This window comes from Rutidosis leptorrhynchoides, chromosome 10 (assembly GCF_046630445.1).
Source record: "Rutidosis leptorrhynchoides isolate AG116_Rl617_1_P2 chromosome 10, CSIRO_AGI_Rlap_v1, whole genome shotgun sequence".
NCBI lineage: Eukaryota > Viridiplantae > Streptophyta > Magnoliopsida > Asterales > Asteraceae > Rutidosis > Rutidosis leptorrhynchoides.
Genome location: NC_092342.1, coordinates 52,264,298 through 52,284,233, shown reverse-complemented (window position 1 = coordinate 52,284,233; position 19,936 = coordinate 52,264,298). Strand labels below are relative to the sequence as shown.

At 35.5% G+C, this 19,936-nt stretch overlaps 2 protein-coding genes across 2 annotated transcripts; both read right to left on the bottom strand.

Moving 5' to 3' along the window:
- Positions 1-1,265: 1,265 nt before the first annotated feature.
- LOC139871867 (uncharacterized) lies at positions 1,266-2,910 on the bottom strand. The gene is given in 2 exon segments (XM_071859612.1): positions 1,266-1,588; positions 2,618-2,910. Coding segments are annotated over 2 exon segments (378 nt in total). The 5' UTR covers positions 2,857-2,910; the 3' UTR covers positions 1,266-1,449.
- A 1,203-nt stretch (positions 2,911-4,113) lies between these two features.
- LOC139873025 (uncharacterized) lies at positions 4,114-5,680 on the bottom strand. Its single transcript, XM_071860953.1, has 3 exons — positions 5,542-5,680; positions 4,819-4,918; positions 4,114-4,742 (listed from the first exon to the last, which is right to left on the bottom strand). Exons 2-3 carry the CDS (start codon positions 4,847-4,849, stop codon positions 4,390-4,392), a joined length of 384 nt encoding a protein of 127 aa, XP_071717054.1. The 5' UTR covers positions 4,850-4,918; positions 5,542-5,680; the 3' UTR covers positions 4,114-4,389.
- Positions 5,681-19,936: the final 14,256 nt, after the last annotated feature.

Here is a 19,936-nt window from a genome sequence, read left to right as displayed (position 1 = left end):
AGACCTGACATTTCTTTTGCAGTTAATTTGTTGGCAAGGTTCAGCTCAGCTCCTACCAAAAGACACTGGAATGGGATCAAACACATATTTTGATACCTTAGAGGAACTACTGATTTAGGATTATTTTATTCTAATGATTCAAAACAAGATTTGGTTGGTTATGCAGATGCATGTTATTTATCTGATCCACATAAAGCTAAATCTCAAACTGGATATGTATTCTTAAATGGAGGTACCGCAATATCATGGCGTTCTCAAAAACAAACACTTGTTGCAACATCATCAAATCATGCCGAAGTGATTGCATTACATGAAGCTACTCGGGAATGTTTTTGGTTGAGATCCATGACAACTCATTACTGATTCTTGTGGACTAGAACGCAATAAAAGTCCAACAATTATATATGAAGATAATGCAGCTTGCATAGCACAGATGAAAGAAGGGTATATCAAAAGTGACCGAACAAAACACATACCTCCTAGATTCTTCTCATATACTCAACATCTCATTAAAGATAACCAGATTGAAATGAGACATGTTCAATCCAGTAACAACTCTGCCGATATTTTCACCAAAGCACTCCCAACTGCTACTTTCAGAAAACACGTTCACGATATTGGTATGCGGCGTGTTCAAAAGATGTAACAACTCAGCGACGTGTACTTGAGGGGGAGTCAACTCTATGCTGCACTCTTTTTCCCTTAGCTAAAGTTTTTTTTTCCCACTGGGTTTTCTTTAGCAAGGTTTTTAATGAGGCAGTAACTTGTAGTTGATCTTGATGAAACAAAAATTGTCATCCAAGGAGGAGTGTTATAAAAGTCAATAATGTCTGCCAATTTTGTGGGTACAGCTATTCTACCTAATTGCACAGTGATCTATTTTGTACTATAAATATATGAAGTGTAGTTTGCAGAAGATGCACTTAAGAATATAGATATTTTCATATACATATACTTTCTCCCTTTTTCTTTCTATTATTCTCTAATTGAAGACTGCATTACTAAAGGTAGTTATAAACTCCTAAATTATAACAATATCCATATACTTTACCATATGGAACGCTAAAAGACTTAAATCTCATTCCAATCAACTGAGAGTGCTCAACCAACCACATTAACTTGAAAATCCATGTAAAAATTGTTTTTTTTTTTTTTTTTTCTCATAGTTGTCAGTTTAACTTGTTCTTTTATTAACTTTACCATATCCAGTGAGAATAGTTTGTCTCGTATACTATGTGAAACCGGCGTAGCGTCACACAATAAGGTCACGATTCAATCTTAAACTTGATCAATTAAGTATTTTTTTTTTATCATCTACACCATGTCACATGTTTTCACAACCATATTACTCGAGACCAGAAACAACAACCAACGTTTATGGCGAATTGTTGCATTAGATACAAAAACCCAAACCGTGAAGCGAAAGAAGCAGAGACAATGTGTAATGTACTACTTATCAACTTGATTGAGTTTGCCTAAACCATTGCAATTAGCACAAACAATCTGAGCCTGGTCTTTCCTAGCCGCATTTGCCCTTAGAGTTGCACCCGATTTCCTCACGAACCCTGCACCGTCACACTATGGGCACCTGCCACAAGCACACATAAATTTACCAATGATCGAGTAAAATGTAGAGGGCTTAGAGATAACTTCATTTCACACTTAGTGTTAGAATTAATCAATTCAATCGTGTAAGTTTCATAATGTAATAATACCATCACATCCAAATATAATAATTTGATATTGCCTTTAAAATAAAAAAGAACAACCAAAAATAAAAATAATGTAATGCTTATAATGATTTGTACAACGACTGTGTTTTCTTTCTACCCAATAAGTTGGAATTTACAAATCGACCATCAATTATACATGGTTACTGTAACGTGTCAAGGTTCTAGGTAATGTAGTAAAATATGTTGTTGTAAAAGAGGTTCAAAAGAGGATTGTGATAATGTTGTGACTAATGTGGCGAAATATCATTAAAGCTAAGATGAATGAAAAGGAGAAGAAAATCAGTTACTACGTATAAATTAAAATAATACATATAATACGGAGTAATATAATAACGTTCCACGCTTTTTTCCTGCTCGTGAAAAAATTGCCCCAAGGCTAGTTACAATCTTGCCTAAAACGCCCAACGAACGTTGTAAATCTTTTTGATTGATGCGTCTAAATTTCCACACCCGGCTCGTTAAACTCTCGTAACGAGTTGTCTAAGAAAACTGACGTTATGTTTTGTATTTCATATTACATTTCTTGATTTTTATTTTATTTACATTTTACTTATATTACAATTTACAACCAAATTAGAACATTGCTCCATATGTCTAAAATGTAAAGGAAAAAAAGATGTGCATACAAATAAAATGGTATACATGTTAATGTAACCATCATATATATCCTACTGGTTGGGTTATGCATATTTGTGATTACTAGCCTAAAGGTCAAAATAGTCAAGGAACAATCCGATTAGGTTAAGTACATTTAAATAAAAAGTACTCCGCCATCGAAATAATCCATCTAGCAGATAAATTTTATGATTTTTAACCAGTTACAGGAGTTACTACTATTCCCAGATCCACTGGTTTAAGTGCAATTTTAATCACATTTAACTTACGTGTCTTTTCGCGAGAAAAGAATAGGGAAGGCGGTTCCTACAAGCGCAATAGCGGCTGCACCGGCGATCAGGTAAGTTGTGCCATCGGAGGACACGTCACCGACGGCTGCAACCACAGTGAGTGAACCTCGTTTGTGGTTCATGTTTAAAGATTGAACTCTAGGTGCAACCAACTTGTGACCATGGATAACTGCTTTGTTGGAAGATGAGAGTGTTTGTAGGGGAGATATTGCAGCCATTTTTTGTGTAGGTTTGTTTGAGATACCAATAGGCAGTTTTGTAACATGGATCGTACAGCTCTAGTGTCCATAGATATTTAGGATTTGAGGATAAGGTTAAAACAATTACAGATGGAAAAGATATTACCAACGAAGCATTGCTTCAATGGTACCGCGGTTACACTTGTGTACTCGCAGGGCTAGAGGTCTCGGGTTCGAACCTCGTCACCCGCTCTAGGAATTGAAACATTATTCCTTGAAGGTGGCCCAAAGGGAAGGTTTTACCGACTCGCTCCGGGACTAAGATCCGGCCCGCCTGCCCCTCGGGATGGTTTAAGGGTCGGATCCTCAGAGTGTGGTTCGGGTTTCCTGCCCGAAAGCGCGTGTGTGCGCGCAAATGATGACTAGGCTTCGGTCCAGACTGATGCAAGCTTGCCTTTAAAAAAAAAAAAAGATGGAAAAGATATTGTTTGGAACAGATAAGGATGGACCCACATTGTCTGTCCAACTAAGATTTTAACTATTCATTCTCTGTGGCAAATATCTCAAAAAAATTGCACTCGAATTTTTTATTTGTATTTTTTTTTTATTTGAATTTTTAATTTGTATCATTTTGGGTAAAATGTCTGATAAATATTTCATTTTAGGCAATTATCAATTATATACCCAGATTATTTTAATTAGAGTTGAGAGATAATCCGTGTGCTTAACATAAAATTACATCAACCCTCATTATCTCTTGCAAATTACACCAATACACACCAATAGGTTGGTTTGGTAGTTGCGCGGCGGTCGTCCTCGTGATCTTAATGAAATTACACCAATCGTTATTATCTTTTAGAAATAACACCTATATTTTTTGGCTTACATAAAAGTGTACGGTGATCTTTGACTCAGTTAAAATGTGTGTTAATAGGAGGAACTATCAACACACATTCCCCGTAGACCCCGCCTCAGCTCACTTGGGAACAGAATCCCCAACTAGAGGCGATGCCCCTTGAAACCCGCAAGGGGTGCGACCCCCTTGACCCCTCGTCGTTATCTCGACAGTGTAACACTTACGGATGTCCACTTCACGATCTCCAAACCCGTTGTTAATCTAGACAACTATTGCTTTCAAGTAATTTGCAACTCATCACTAACAATAAAATGATAGTAGTCACCTTTTGGTAATCCTCCGACTCCTAGAGCAAGATCAAGCTTCAATGAGCCGGTGGAAACTACTTGTTTGACTCATGTACGGAAAAACTGCTGCAAGTATATCACAAAAACCTTGAATGCACAGAACTTTTGAATTCACATGATATTCAAGTAGTAGTAGGTATCAGATTCTCGCAAGTTACCAAGTACGGTATGCTATATTGTAAATGAAACCCTAAGCTAACAAATAACAACAAAAGTATCTGCGAGTGAAATACTGTTGAGAAGAAAACAACAAATTCTGACCAACAGAAAAAAGCCAACCAAAACACATAGAGAATAAAGTACAGTTTATGCACATTAGCATATACCTAAGTTTTTTGTCGTATGCCATTAAAATCAGCTTCGGGGTGGTTACTTTTGATCTTTCAAGTCTGTCCATCCTAGACCTGGTCTGCAAATATCTTTTTGTGGCTCCTCATAGTCTCGAGCATCACGCAATGAAGCTTCAAAGTCGGTTGAATCACTTGCAACAGGAAGAAAACTACTTATATCATCTCTAGCACCATACCCGCCCGCCCGTATTACATCCTCAGCTGAAATTGAAGCCTCCATATTAACATCACCAGAATCCATACACACATCATCTTCACTCTCACGTGTCTCTACTTTGTTGTCTGCAGCGGATCGATGTTTTCGGTCAACAGTTGTGACTGCTTCCAATTGAACCGACGCTGAGCTGTCCTCTGTTTTGCCAACATGGGTATCTGGTACGAACCATGTTTCAATTTGTCATTAATTTAAGTGTTTTTTATATTACAAAGAGTTCAATAAACATTGTACCATGAGTTATTTTAGCCGAATCAAACTCCATTGAAGCAGAATCTCTACAAGAAGACGAATATCTTTACAATCAGCCTAATTTCCACCTTGCGAATTGAACCTGAAAACAATGCATAATAATACTAGTTGTTCTGAATGAGATTAATGATCTGTAACTCTTAAGACACTAATGATTTGATCAAAGTTTCAGGAGGTTCACAGATGTGAATTCAATCAGTTGTACAAAAATTTCATTTCAAATTAATTTTCGGCTGATTTCATCCTCAATTTCACTTGCATCCATTCAAAGTGTTCATATGTAAATAAAACTAACCTAAGGACTAGCACACATGGTAGCCTAGCTAGCTGATTGAAACTTAAATTCCTCTTGGCTCAAATTCGATTCAATCCATGTCTCCATGATACTTTACAATGAAAATTAGGGTTCTAGTTCACAAAACCTAATTGTACTAATCCACGATACTTCGATACCTTTAACGGTTAAAGGACATTTAACAATCATTGTTTTTTCCTTAATTTAATTGAAGAATAATAATAAATTGATAACATAAATAAATATAATCGCTACATCTATTTTTCAATTTTTTTTCTCTGGAAAATTAGTAAATCACAGGCTCACAGCTGATAAAGAGGGAAAAAGTATACTGTAATTAGGGTTATCTGATAAATAATAAATTAATAATAAATAATAATAAGATAGTAGAACAAGAAGATTTAAGTTACCTGATAATAGTAGAAGTTTAGTTGTTATTCAGCTTCCGATATCATATTCTTGCATTCTCAGACCTCAGTCAGTATATGAAACCCTTGTCATTGCTACGTGTACGTACAGAATGTATGAAACGTTTACAGACACTACTTGTACGTGTAACCTTTTTTTTTTTTCTTTTTCTTTTCTAGAGTTAGATTATCAAGAGAAAAACATTTTTTTTGTTTTTTTAAAAACGAAAAACTTATAGAGCGCCTTCATAAAAAATTCAAAGATGAAAGAACCGTCAAAAACAACAAAAACAACAACAAAATTTATTAATTTGTCTGTTTTTATGTTTGATAATGGCACAAAAAAAATTCAACTATTTGTAACTTAAATTGATCACACTAATAAAGTTTGATAAATTTAGTTAATGTTAATTTTCAGGCAGGATTAAAAATTCATGAAAATTTGATTTTACCATTTTGATGCCGTCTAAATTTTATTTTATTTAAAAAAAAATTTCTACTTATTGGCCGGAGGTCCACTCGAAAACAATCTCTCTCTACTTTTGAGAGTGTTTTCACTCTGGGTGGAGAAATGACTTGTCTTTATTCTCGGATAAGGTAATGATTGTCTACATCTTACCTCCCCCATGCACCACTTATGTGGTATTGAGTTTTGTTATTGTTGTTGTTGTTGTTAATTTTGATTTTAATCACACTGATGGTGTTATTTTTGATTAAGAAATGTATCGTAAATAGTTACATGTTTAAAAATTTTAACAAGATAGTTGTGTTATTGTTTTAATACGGCTAATCAACACCAATTACAAATAGTTCACCACAGTATTCGAATTCATAACATCAAGGTTCGTAACATCAAGGTTGATAAGTTATATCAAACACCAAGGTCAAAGGCTCTATAATAATGTATTTGTGTTATTCAAAAGGAATTAAATTAAATGAACCCCGACGGCCAACGAAGCATTGCTTCAACGGCATCCCCTCACCTTGTGTGTTGGGGCTGGGGGTTAGGTCATGGGTTCGAGCCTCGCTCTGCCCATCCTATTAATTAATCTGCCTGAAATATGGATATCCAGATTGACCCCAGGGGGGGTTTTCTCCCGGATCCATTCAGGATTCAAACTCGGTCCGCCTGCCCCTCGGGATGGTTAAAGGATCGGGTTCCTGTAATGTGATTCGGGTTTCCTCCCGAACGCGCGCGTGTGTGTGTGTGCAAATGATGAGTGTCGTTGAAATAAATGATACGCTGATGCAAGCTTGCCGTTCAAAAAAAAAATGAACCCCGACGTGATGCTAAGAAGTTAAGAAGTTTTTGTTATGTATTATGTTATAGTTTTATTGTTTACGTGACGCTAATATGGTAGCTAAGAAGTTCAGTTATATGGGTTACTCAAAAGCATATCTCATATGTAACAGAAACGAGACTGATTACACTATGTCAAAAGGTGCAAATTGTTGAGACGAACGAGGTTCAACCCGCGCACACATTCGCAAAGAGCTTCCTCATGTTTGGAGGTTCAACAGCTGCTGCCAGCTAGCATCAACTACTTCGTGTTAATGGTTTACATAACCTTAATAACAAGTTCAATTTTTTATTTATGGGTTAAAGCCAAAAATAGGCTACAAACTTACACAAATGTACTGATGTCGCTCACAAACTCATTTTCGTCCTACTGTCGCCTACAAACTTTCAAAAAGTGTACCGATGTAAACAAAAACTTTCAAAAAGTGTATCGATATAAACAAAAATGACTTGCTACCGGCTAAACTGGTTAAAATCATCACGTGTCATTCGTGGATTAGATCTTAAAAAAAAAAAAAAAAAAAAATTTGTCAGGTCAAAATTAGTATGTAACAGGTCAAAACTATAAAATGTTGATATTAGCACATTTTTTGAAAGTTTGTAGGCGACAGTAGAACAGAAATGAGTTTGTGGGCGACATCGGTACATTTGTGTAAGTTTGTAACCTATTTTTGGCTTTAACCCTTTATTTATCTAGTGACAAATCTATTGAAACCAAATATCATACTGTCTGGTTTAAATTCTATGAAGACCAAAGCTCAAGTCTAAGTGCGCTTTCACTTGATCCTGAAATGAAAATAAAATTGATAGATTGAAGCACAACTCTATTGTAAAAGAAACAAAAGCTAGACTATTAAAGGAATGAGATGCTTTCTTAATGAATGGTTTATTCCTTTCGTGTACCCAAAAGCATATTCACATTCCTTCTTCTATGTAATAAAAGCAATTTCCATATATTTGTGGTAGATATTATTGGAGTTTTTGTTTCGTGGAACTAGTTTAATCTGCAATAAAATCGGTATGTATTTTTAGCAAATATTGTAAGTCATTTACCTATATTTATATTTATATATTTTTTATGTAAAGAATTTAATAATATCAATGTGTAGCTGCAATGGAGCAACTTAATCACTTCAGTCACAATCATCTGCTGAGTCTTATCCTTCTGCAGCCAAATAAGAAACAAGAAGACTCAGAAGAAGATGGGGATGATATTATGGTGGAGGACCAACATGGTGGCCAATGCAACTTGTGTAAAGAGCAGATCTATTCATTTCATTTGAGCTATTATCATTGCAAGATTTGCGACTACTCGCTCCACAAATATTGTGCACAACTAACTGAAACCATACAAAACCACCCATCACATCCAAGCCACACTCTTAGCATCTCAATGGATGCTTATTATAAATGGGCGTGTGATGTTTGTTTCTCTTATTTTGAAAAAACGCCAATGTTTCAATACTATTGTTGTAATCATAATTGTATCTTCAACATGGATGTAATTTGTGCAACCATCTCCCACCAAAAGATGGACCATCCAAGCCATCCTCACCAATTGGTTCGCGCTTCTAGACAGATGGTCTCTTCGTGTCATGCTTGTGGTAAAGAGCATAAAGGGACCTTCTATGATTGTACCACTTGTTCTCTCTTTTGGATTCACTTAAATTGCGCTTCGCTACCAACAATGTTAATGATCCAACAAGCTACTAGTGATAATATCGCTCATTCTCATCCACTCATCCTTTCATATCGGGAAGCTAGATTCAATGTTAGGTGCAGAGTATGCCAAAATTATTTCGTGGATAAGCTATGGTTATACAAATGTGATAAATGTAGATACTATGTTCATCTTAATTGTGCGACTTCAATAATGGTAGAGCCTTTTATGTCCATCTTCTTGCCTCCGGGTGAGTGTTCTATTCTTCTTTTATTTTTCGAATTACGTCTCGTGAAATCTAACAAACTTAAACAGTAAACGGATAAGACTTTATTCTATTCAGGCTACCCGAAAAACGGGGGTATTTTTACTCAGATATGTGTGGCATGTCCGGTTTATCTCGTGATCATATTTAACCCTTTTCCCTGGCCTCCCAAGATATGTTGAATACACACAATATAGATTAGGAACCTAAGTTTGATACATACAACAAATTTTCATTTTTCATTCATAGTTTGTTACTTTGATACACTTAACTATACGTTTTAATTTTATAATACTAGTTTCTGTTAGGAATTACGGACCCAAACAAGACCGGTGATTTAAAAAATCACGAAACCCACGAACGATAAACGATAAAATAAAGCATAACGATAAATGTAAGCGACACGATATTTAACGTGGTTATATCCCAACTCCAAAAATACGGAGAAGAGTTTACTCCACAGGCGCAAACCAGAGAAAATTTCATTAATAATTCGTGCACACATTTACAGGTTACAATGAGATGTTTATATAGGCAAGGAAACAACTTAGGGAACAAGAAAACTTGATTTTGAAAACTTCCTCGCCAGGCACTAGTCGCGCCGCGCCCAAGAAGCGTCGCGTCGCGCTACGCCTCCACGGCAAAATCCAAATCAACCTTTTTTCTTCTTCTTTTCCTTGTTGTTTTGATATCCTTCACATATCCAACAATCTCCCACTTGAAGGATGATCTAAACACAACCTTCGCCAACCCGTCACTGTGTTTCTTCAACAAAACCCACAATAACTCCAGATTAGCGGATTACCAACTCCTTTTAATACCGCCAGATGAGACACCCGAATCACGCCGCATTTCATTTGATAACCTTCGAACAAGTGAAGTCTTTCGACACCAAAAAATACCGCTGAGCGATAATCAAATCTCTTAGTTACTAGCTTAGGCCATTTCGATTCTTATCGCCACCATCTTCTAACACGAAGATCATCTTCTTACACTAGAAGACCAACTGAAGTATGCGACTCTTCAATTATAGGATTCTTCATGAGACAACCATGGCTCACACGTCGATTTAGACACGTCCAATCCCGAACACACATGTCAACGACCACCCTCGTACAGGATTTCCCGTCCATCAATGAAATATCCCGTTCATATTGATTATAAACGTTCCATATTAATTGATTTCGTCGCGAGGTTTTGACCTCTATATGAGACGTTTTTCAAAGATTGCATTCATTTTTAAAACAACCATAACGTTTATTTTATCGATAAAGGTTTAAAAAACATTACGTAGATTATCAAATAATGATAATCTAAAATATACCATTTACACACGACCATTACATAATGGTTTACAATAAGAATATATTACATCAAAAATAAGTTTCTTGAATGCAGTTTTTACATAATATCATACAAGCATGGACTCCAAATCTTGTCCTTATTTTAGTATGCAACAGCGGAAGCTCTTAATAATCACCTGAGAATAAACATGCTTAAAACGTCAACAAAAATGTTGATGAGTTATAGGTTTAACCTATATATTATCAAATCATAATAATAGACCACAAGATTTCATATTTCAATATACATCCCATACATAGAGATAAAATTCATTCATATGGTGAACACCTGGTAACCGACATTAACAAGATGCATATAAGAATATCCCCTATCATTCCGGGAAATCCTTCGGACATGATAAAAACGGATTCGAAGTACTAAAGCATCCGGTACTTTGGATGGGGTTCGTTAGGCCCAATAGATCTATCTTTAGGATTCGCATCAATTAGTAGATCGGTTTACTAATTCTTAGGTTACCAAGCAAAAGGGGCATATTCGGCTTCAATCATTCACCCATATAATGTAGTTTCAATTACTTGTGTCTATTTCGTAAAACATTTATAAAAATTGCATCTATTCTCATCCCAAAATATTAGATTTTAAAAGTGGGACTATAACTCACTTTCACAGATTTTTACTTCGTCGGAAAGTAAGACTTGACCACTGGTCGATTCACGAACCTATAACAAATATGTACATATATATCAAAGTATGTTCAAAATATATTTACAACATTTTTAATACGTTTTAATGTTTTAAGTTTATTAAGTCAGCTATCCTCGTTAGTAACCTACAACTAGTTGTCCGCAATTAGATGTACAGAAATAAATCGATGTAAATTATCTTGAATCAATCCACGACCCAGTGTATACACGTCTCAGGCTAGATCACAACTCAAAGTATATATATTTTTGGAATCAACCTCAACCATGTATAGCTAACTCCAACATTACTGTATATAGAGTGTCTATGGTTGTTCCAAATAATATATATAGATGAGTCGATATGATATGTCAAAACATTTGCATACGTGTCTATGGTATCCCAAGATTACATAATATATTAAAATACATGTATAATACAATATAAGTTAGCTAGGATATGATTTTTATAGAATTGTTACAATATTTCCCGTAGCTACAACAATCAAAAAATATCCAATCTTGTTTTACCCATAACTTCTTCGTTTTAAATCCGATTTGAGTGAATCAAATTTCTATGGTTTCATATTGAACTCTATTTTATGAATCTAAACATAAAAAGTATAGGTTTATAGTCATAAAAATAAGTTACAAGTCATTTTTGTAAAGGTAGTCATTTCAGTCGAAAGAACGACGTCTAGATGACCATTTTGGAAAACATACTTCCACTTTGAGTTTAACCATGATTTTTGGATATAGTTGCATATTCATAAGAAAAATCATTTTCCCAGAAGAACAACTTTTAAATCAAAGTTTATCATAGTTTTTAATTAACTAACCCAAAACAGCCCGCGGTGTTACTACGACGGCGTATATCCGGTTTTACGGTGTTTTTCGTCTTTTTCGGTTTAAAATCATTAAGTTAGCATATCATATAGATATAGAACATGTGTTTAGTTGATTTTAAAAGTCAAGTTATAAGGATTAACTTTTGTTCGCGAACAATTTTAGAATTAACTAAACTATGTTCTAGTGATTACATGTTCAAATCTTCGAATAAGATAGTTTTATATGTATGAATCAAATGATGTTATGAACATCATTACTACCTCAAGTTTAGTAGGTAAACCTACTGGAAGTGACAAGAAATGATCTAGCTTCAAAGGATCTTGGATAGCTTGAAAGTTCTTGAAGTAGAATCATGACACAAAAACAAGTTCAAGTAAGATTATCACTCGAATTAAGATAGTTATAGTTATAGGAATTGAATCAAAGTTTGTATATGAGTATTACCTTGATTTAGAATGATATCTTACTATAAACAACGAGGATTTCTTGAGGTTGGATGATCACTTTACAAGATTGGAAGTGAGCTAGTAAACTTGGAAGTATTCTTGATTTTATGAAACCAGAACTTGTAGAATTTATGAAGAACACTTAGAACTTGAAGATAGAACTTGAGAGAGATAAATTAGATGAAGAAAATTGAAGAATGAAAGTGTTTGTAGGTATTTTTAGTCGTTGGTATATGAATTAGATATAAAGGATGTGTAATTTTGTTTTCATGTAAATAAGTCATGAATGATTACTAATATTTTTGTAATTTTATGAGATATTTCATGCTAGTTGCCAAATGATGGTTCCCACATGTGTTAGGTGACTCACATGGGCTGCTAAGAGCTGATCATTAGAGTATATATAAACATGGAAAAGTTCAGGTCACTACAGTACCTACCCGTTAAATAAATTTCGTCCCGAAATTTTAAGCAGTTGGAGGTGTTGACGTATCTTCTGGAAATAAGTGCGGGTATTTCTTCTTCATCTGATCTTCTCGTTCCCAGGTGAACTTGAGTCCTCTACGAGCATTCCATCGAACCTTTACAATTGGTATCTTGTTTTGTTTAAGTCTTTTAACCTCACGTTCTATTATTTCGACGGGTTCTTCGATGAATTGAATTTTTTCGTTGATTTGGATTTCATCTAACGGAATAGTGAGATCTTCTTTAGCAAAACATTTCTTCAAATTCAAGACGTGAAAAGTGTTATGTATAGCCGCGAGTTGTTGTGGTAATTCAAGTCGGTAAGCTACTGGTCCGACACGATCAATAATCTTGAATGGTCCTATATACCTTGGATTTAATTTCCCTCGTTTGCCAAATCGAACAACGCCTTTCCAAGGTGCAACCTTAAGCATGACCATCTCTCCAATTTCAAATTCTATATCTTTTCTTTTAATGTCAGCGTAGCTCTTTTGTCTACTTTGAGCAGTTTTCAACCGTTGTTGAATTTGGATGATCTTCTCGGTAGTTTCTTGTTTTATTTCTGGACCCGTAATCTGTCTATCCCCCACTTCACTCCAACAAATCGGAGACCTGCACTTTCTACCATAGAGTGCTTCAAACGGCGACATCTCAATGCTTGAATGGTAGCTATTGTTGTAGGAAAATTCTGCTAACGGAAGGTGTCGATCCCAACTGTTTCCGAAATCAATAACACATGCTCGTAGCATGTCTTCAAGCATTTGTATCGTCCTTTCGCTCTGCCCATCAGTTTGTGGATGATAAGCAGTACTCATGTCTAGACGAGTTCCTAATGCTTGCTGTAATGTCTGCCAGAATCTTGAAATAAATCTGCCATCCCTATTAGAGATAATAGAGATTGGTATTCCATGTCTGGAGACGACTTCCTTCAAATACAGTCGTGCTAACTTCTCCATCTTGTCATCTTCTCTTATTGGCAGGAAGTGTGCTAATTTGGTGAGACGATCAACTATTACCCAAATAGTATCAAAACCACTTGCAGTCCTTAGCAATTTAGTGATGAAATCTATGGTAATATTTTCCCATTTCCATTCTGGGATTTTGGGTTGTTGAAGTAGACCTGATGGTTTCTGATGCTCCGCTTTGACCTTAGAACACGTCAAATATTCCCCTATGTATTTAGCAACATCGGCTTTCATACTTGGCCACCAAAAATGTTTCTTGAGATCCTTGTACATCTTCCCCATTCCAGGATGTATTGAGTATCTGGTTTTATGAGCTTCTCTAAGTACCATTTCTCTCATATCTCCAAATTTTGGTACCCAAATTCTTTCAGCCCTATGCCGGATTCCGTCTTCCCGAATATTAAGATGCTTCTCCGATCCTTTGGGTATTTCATCTTTTAAATTTCCCTCTTTTAAAACTCCTTGTTGCGCCTCCTTTATTTGAGTAGTAAGGTTAGTGTGAATCGTTATATTCATAGCTTTTACTCGAATGAGTTCTCTGTCCTTTCTGCTCAAGGCGTCGGCTACCACATTTGCCTTCCCCGGGTGGTAACGAATCTCAAAGTCGTAATCATTCAACAATTCAATCCACCTACACTGCCTCATATTCAGTTGTTTCTGATTAAATATGTGTTGAAGACTTTTGTGGTCGGTATATATAATACTTTTGACCCCATATAAGTAGTGCCTCCAAGTCTTTAATGCAAAAACAACCGCGCCTAATTCCAAATCATGCGTCGTATAATTCTGTTCGTGAATCTTCAATTGTCTAGACGCATAAGCAATTACTTTCGTTCGTTGCATTAATACACAACCGAGACCTTGCTTTGAGGCGTCACAATATATCACAAAATCATCATTCCCTTCAGGTAATGACAATATAGGTGCCGTAGTTAACTTTTTCTTTAACAATTGAAATGCTTTCTCTTGTTCATCTTTCCATTCAAATTTCTTCTCTGTATGCGTTAATGCAGTCAAGGGTTTTACTATTCTGGAAAAGTCTTGGATGAACCTTCTGTAGTAACCAGCTAGTCCTAAAAACTGACGTATGTGTTTCGGAGTTTTCGGGGTTTCTCACTTTTTAACGGTTTCAATCTTTGCTGGATCCACCTGAATACCTTCTTTGTTCACTATGTGACCGAGGAATTGAACTTCTTCCAACCAAAATGCACACTTTGAAAACTTAGCGTACAGTTTTTCTTTTCTCAGCAACTCTAGCACTTTTCTCAAATGTTCTTCGTGCTCTTGATCATTCTTCGAGTAAATAAGTATGTCATCGATGAAAACAATGACAAACTTGTCAAAATATGGCCCACACACTCTGTTCATGAGGTCCATGAACACAGCTGGTGCGTTAGTCAATCCAAACGGCATAACCATAAACTCGTAATGACCGTAACGCGTCCTAAAAGCAGTCTTTGGAATATCATCCTCCTTCACCCGCATTTGATGATATCCGGAACGTAAATCGATCTTCGAATAAACAGACGAGCCTTGTAGTTGATCAAATAAGTCGTTGATTCTCGGTAGTGGGTAGAGGTTCTTGATGGTAAGTTTGTTCAACTCTCGATAGTCGATACACAACCTGAATGTACCATCTTTCTTCTTGACAAACAAAACAGGAGCTCCCCATGGTGATGTGCTTGGTCGAATGAAACCACGCTCTAAAAGTTCCTGTAACTGACTTTGTAATTCTTTCATATCGCTGGGTGCGAGTCTTTATGGAGCACGAGCTATTGGTTCAGCTCCTGGTACAAGGTCTATTTGAAAATCAACGGATCGATGTGGGGGTAATCCCGGTCATTCTTTCGGAAATACATCGGTAAATTCTTTTGCAACGGGAACATCGCTGATGTTCTTTTCTTCAGGTTTAACTTCCTCGATGTGTGCTAGAATGACGTAACAACCTTTTCTTATTAGTTTTTGCGCCTTCAAACTACTAATAAGATTTAATTTCGCGTTGTTCTTTTCTCCGTACACCATTAAAGGTTTTCCTTTTTCACGCATAATGCGTATCACATTTTTGTAACAAACGACCTCTGCTCTCACCTTTTTCAACCAGTCCATGCCAATTATTACATCAAAACTCCCTAACTCGACTAGTATTAAATCAATTTTAAACGTTTCATCCCCCAGTTTAATTTCTCTCTCCCGACATATATTATCTGCTGAAATTAATTTACCGTTTGCTAATTCGAGTAAAAATTTACTATCAAAAGGCGTCAATGGGCAACTTAATTTAGCACAAAATTCTCTACTCATATAGCTTCTATCCGCACCCGAATCAAATAAAACATAAGCAGATTTATCGTCAATAAGAAACGTACCCGTAACAAGCTCCGGGTCTTCCTGTCCTTCTGCTGCATTAATATTGAAAACTCTTCCACAGCCCTGCCCATTAGTATTCCCCTGATTCAGGCAATTTCTAATAATGTGGCCCGGTTTTCCACATTTATAACAAACAGCGTTGGTATTACTTGCTCCGACACTATTCATTTTGGCATTACTTGTTCCGACATTATTTGTCCCTTTAGTTCTGTTAAACTTTGGTCCGTAGACCTCACACTTTGTCGCGCTATGACAATTTCTTTTACACCTGTTGCAAAATGTCGTGCAAAACCCCTGATGATTTTCTTCACACCTATGACATGGTTGTTTTTGGTTTTTGTTGCCGTTGTTGTTATTGAGGTTGTTGTTGGGATTGTTATTGTTGTTGAAACAGTTGTTGTAGTTGTTGGGATGTTTGTTGCAGTTATTGTTAGGATTGCGGTTATTGTTGCGATTGTTGTTGCTGTTGTTGGGATAGTTGTTGCGATTGTGGTTGTAATTGTTGTTGTTGTTGTTGTACTGGTGACTCTTGTCACCGTTTTTCTCCCACTTCCTCTTGAGTTGTTTCGTGTTGGCTTCTTCGGCCGCCTGCTCTTTAATTCTTCCCTCAATCTGATTTACGAGTTTATGAGCCATTCGACTTGCCTTCTGTATAGAAGCGGGCTCGTGTGAACTCACATCTTCTTGAATCCTTACTGGTAACCCTTTTACAAACGCGTCGATCTTCTTTTCTTCATCTTCGAATGCTCCAGGACACAATAGGCACAACTCTGTGAATCGTCGTTCATATATGGTAACGTCGAACCCTTGTGTTCGTAACTCTCTAAGTTATGCCTTGAGTTTATTGACTTCGTTTCTAGGACGGTACTGCTCGTTCATCAATTGCTTGAATGCCGACCACGGTAGTGCGCAAGCAGCATTTTGTCCTACCTGTTCAAGATAGGTGTTCCACCACGTTAACACAGTACCTGTGAAGGTACGCGTAGCGTACTTAACTTTTTCCTCTTCAGTACACTTACTTATGACAAACACCGATTCGACTTTCTCGGTCTACCGTTTCAATCCAATTGGTCCTTCGGTTTCATCAAATTCCAAAGGTTTGCAGGCAGTGAATTCTTTATAGGAGCATCCTACACAATTTCTTGCGCCGTTAGCTGCATTGCTAGATTCAGAGTTATTGTTGGCATGTAGCGCAGCCTGTACTGCGGCTATGTTTGCAGCAAGAAAGGTACGAAATTCTTCTTCGCTCATATTCATGGTGTATCGAGTAGTCGGTGCCATTTTCTTCAAAATAGCCAACTGAATCGAGTTAATCATACAAAATATTAAGAGTAGTCAATAGTATTTCGCAGCATAATATGAACTCATTTATAAAAGCTTTCTCTTCATATTAGCATTTTATAAGTTTAAATTCGGGTACTACCTACCCGTTAAGTTCATACTTAGTAGCTAATATACAATTCAACTACTACAATTTCATATAAAAAACTGATTATAATAATATATCACATACAAATATTCTTCAAACTTACAACTTCGCTATATTACATATAACATGAAATATAGTACACTTTGATACATGACAGTTTTGAAGATAAACCTAGTTAATACGCAAGTTGTTCAGCAAAGGAAATAAAGACACGTAATTCATAAGTCCAGAAACAAGTCGTAATTCATAAGTCCAGAAACAAGTCATGCATTCTGGTTTTACTAAGACGACTTCCCATCCTTGGTCTTGTGGAAAATAACCGTTATGACCATTGGCTAGGCAGCATGTTGTAATGTCGTCAAAAGGACGAGAGTTTCGTAATGTCCAACAGCCCCGTAATAATCTAAAAACCTTGTTTCTCACCCCAACTACTGAATCCGTCACTTGTGGGAAGGTTTTATTTAAAAGTTGCAATCCGATGTTCTTTTTCTCACTTTGGTAAGAAGCGAACATGATGTGCGTAGAGGTGTATACAAAATAGTTATATTTTTACAAGGAAATACTATTAAATACGATACAATTTTACACAAGTTATTTATTTATAGAGTGGATATACCTAAACCTTGCTACAACACTTATAGGCAGTGCACCTAATCGTATAGTAGTGTAGTTTTTAGTAAGTCCGGTTCGTCCACAGGGAACTCGCCAAGTTTAACGCTATATTTTTTAAAACTATATTTGTAAATATATAAATATATAAGTAGTATTATTATTATAAAAGGGGGTTTTTACCGTTTAATGACCGGTTTGTCGATTTTAAAACTTTAGTCGCAGTTAAAACCTAATGTAAAATATTAAAAATAAATATAACTTAATTTAAAGCGTAAAGTAAATGACAATAATTAAAGTGCGATAAATAAAATAACGGTAAATAAAATTGCGATAATTAAAAAGTACGATAATTAAAATGACAATAAATTGAAGTGCGATAATTAAAAGTGCAATTAAATATGAAATAAAGGAAATTAAATATGAAATAAAGGAATTATGCTTATTTAAACTTTCGTAATCATCATGTTTGACGTGTTGATTTTAGTTTATTACCATGGGTTAATTGTTCTTTGTCCTGGATTATTTGATATGTCCATACGGTTTTGTCCATAATAGTCCATCAGTCATAAATATAAAGTGCGAGAGTCTTCGTCAAATTATCCTTATACCCGAAGTCAAATATTCCAACTAATTGGGGATTCGAATTGTAACAAGGTCTTAATACTTTGTTTAATGAATACACCAGGTTATCGACTGCGTGTAATCCAAGATTTTATTACTTTGTTAACAATTACACCAATTACCCTTGAATGTAATCCACCCCTGTTTCAACTAGTCCATTAACTATTAATCCAGTTCCGTGTCCGCTAAAATGAACAATTATTGGTATTTATAGATATCCCGCCCACCGTACCCAGTCAAGCGTATGTGGTTATATATAAATAAGTCAAATTATAAGTCTATATATTAAATTAACGAGGTATCATTTAGTTAATATAAAGCCCATTAATAGCCCATAGTCTAATTTCTACAAGTGTCGTTCTTTTGTCCAAACCCCAATTATGGTACAAAGCCCAATTACCTAATTTTAATATTTAGCCCAACATCACGATTACTTCGGCTTAAATAAGCATAATAATAACTTAGCTACGAGACATTAATTTAAAAAGGTTGAACATAACTTACAATGATTAAAAATAGCGTAGCGTTACACGGACAGAATTTCGACTTACACCCTTACAACATTCGCTAACATACCCTTATTATTAGAATTAAAATTAAAATTAAAATTAAAATTATAATATATATATATATATATATATATATATATATATATATATATATATATATATATATATATATATATATATATATATATATATATACGTTGATAGATGAAGAGAAAAAGATATTGAAAACTAGCCAAAACACGCGAAATATATAGGAGTGTGGCCTGCTACAGGAGCCATGCGATCGCATGGTTTTCCTTCTTCCTGGCCATGCGATCGCATGGCCAGCTGGGAGAGTTCACATGTTGTTGTTTGCTTCTTGCCGACGGTTTTTAAATAATAATATAATATATAAATAATTTTAAGAATTAATTATATATTATATTATATTCATGTACATAGTTGACTTGTAATTTTTAGTTCGTTGCGTCGAGAGTTGAGAGTTGACTCTGGTCCCTGTTCCGGATTTTTGAACGTCCTTGCGTACAATTTAATATCTTGTACTTTGCGTTTTGCGTCTTGTACTCTTGTAATTTTGAGACGTTTCTCATCAATAATTTGAACCACTTTGATTGTACTTTGTACTTTTGAGCTTTTTGGTCATTTGCGTCTTCAATTCATAGAATCTATCTTTTGTCTTCACCTTTTATTATTTAAACGAATATCACTTGTAAATAGAACAATTTCAACTAAAAGCTTGTATTTCTTGAGGGATAATGCTATGAAATATATGTTCGTTTTTAGCATTATCAAATATTCCCACACTTGAGCGTTGCTTGTCTTCAAGCAATATTGTCTTGAAATAAAAAAACTAGAATCACTTCTTTATTCTTCACACTTTGTACATCAGTGATTTCTATACGGCGGTATGAACAATGGTAGTAAT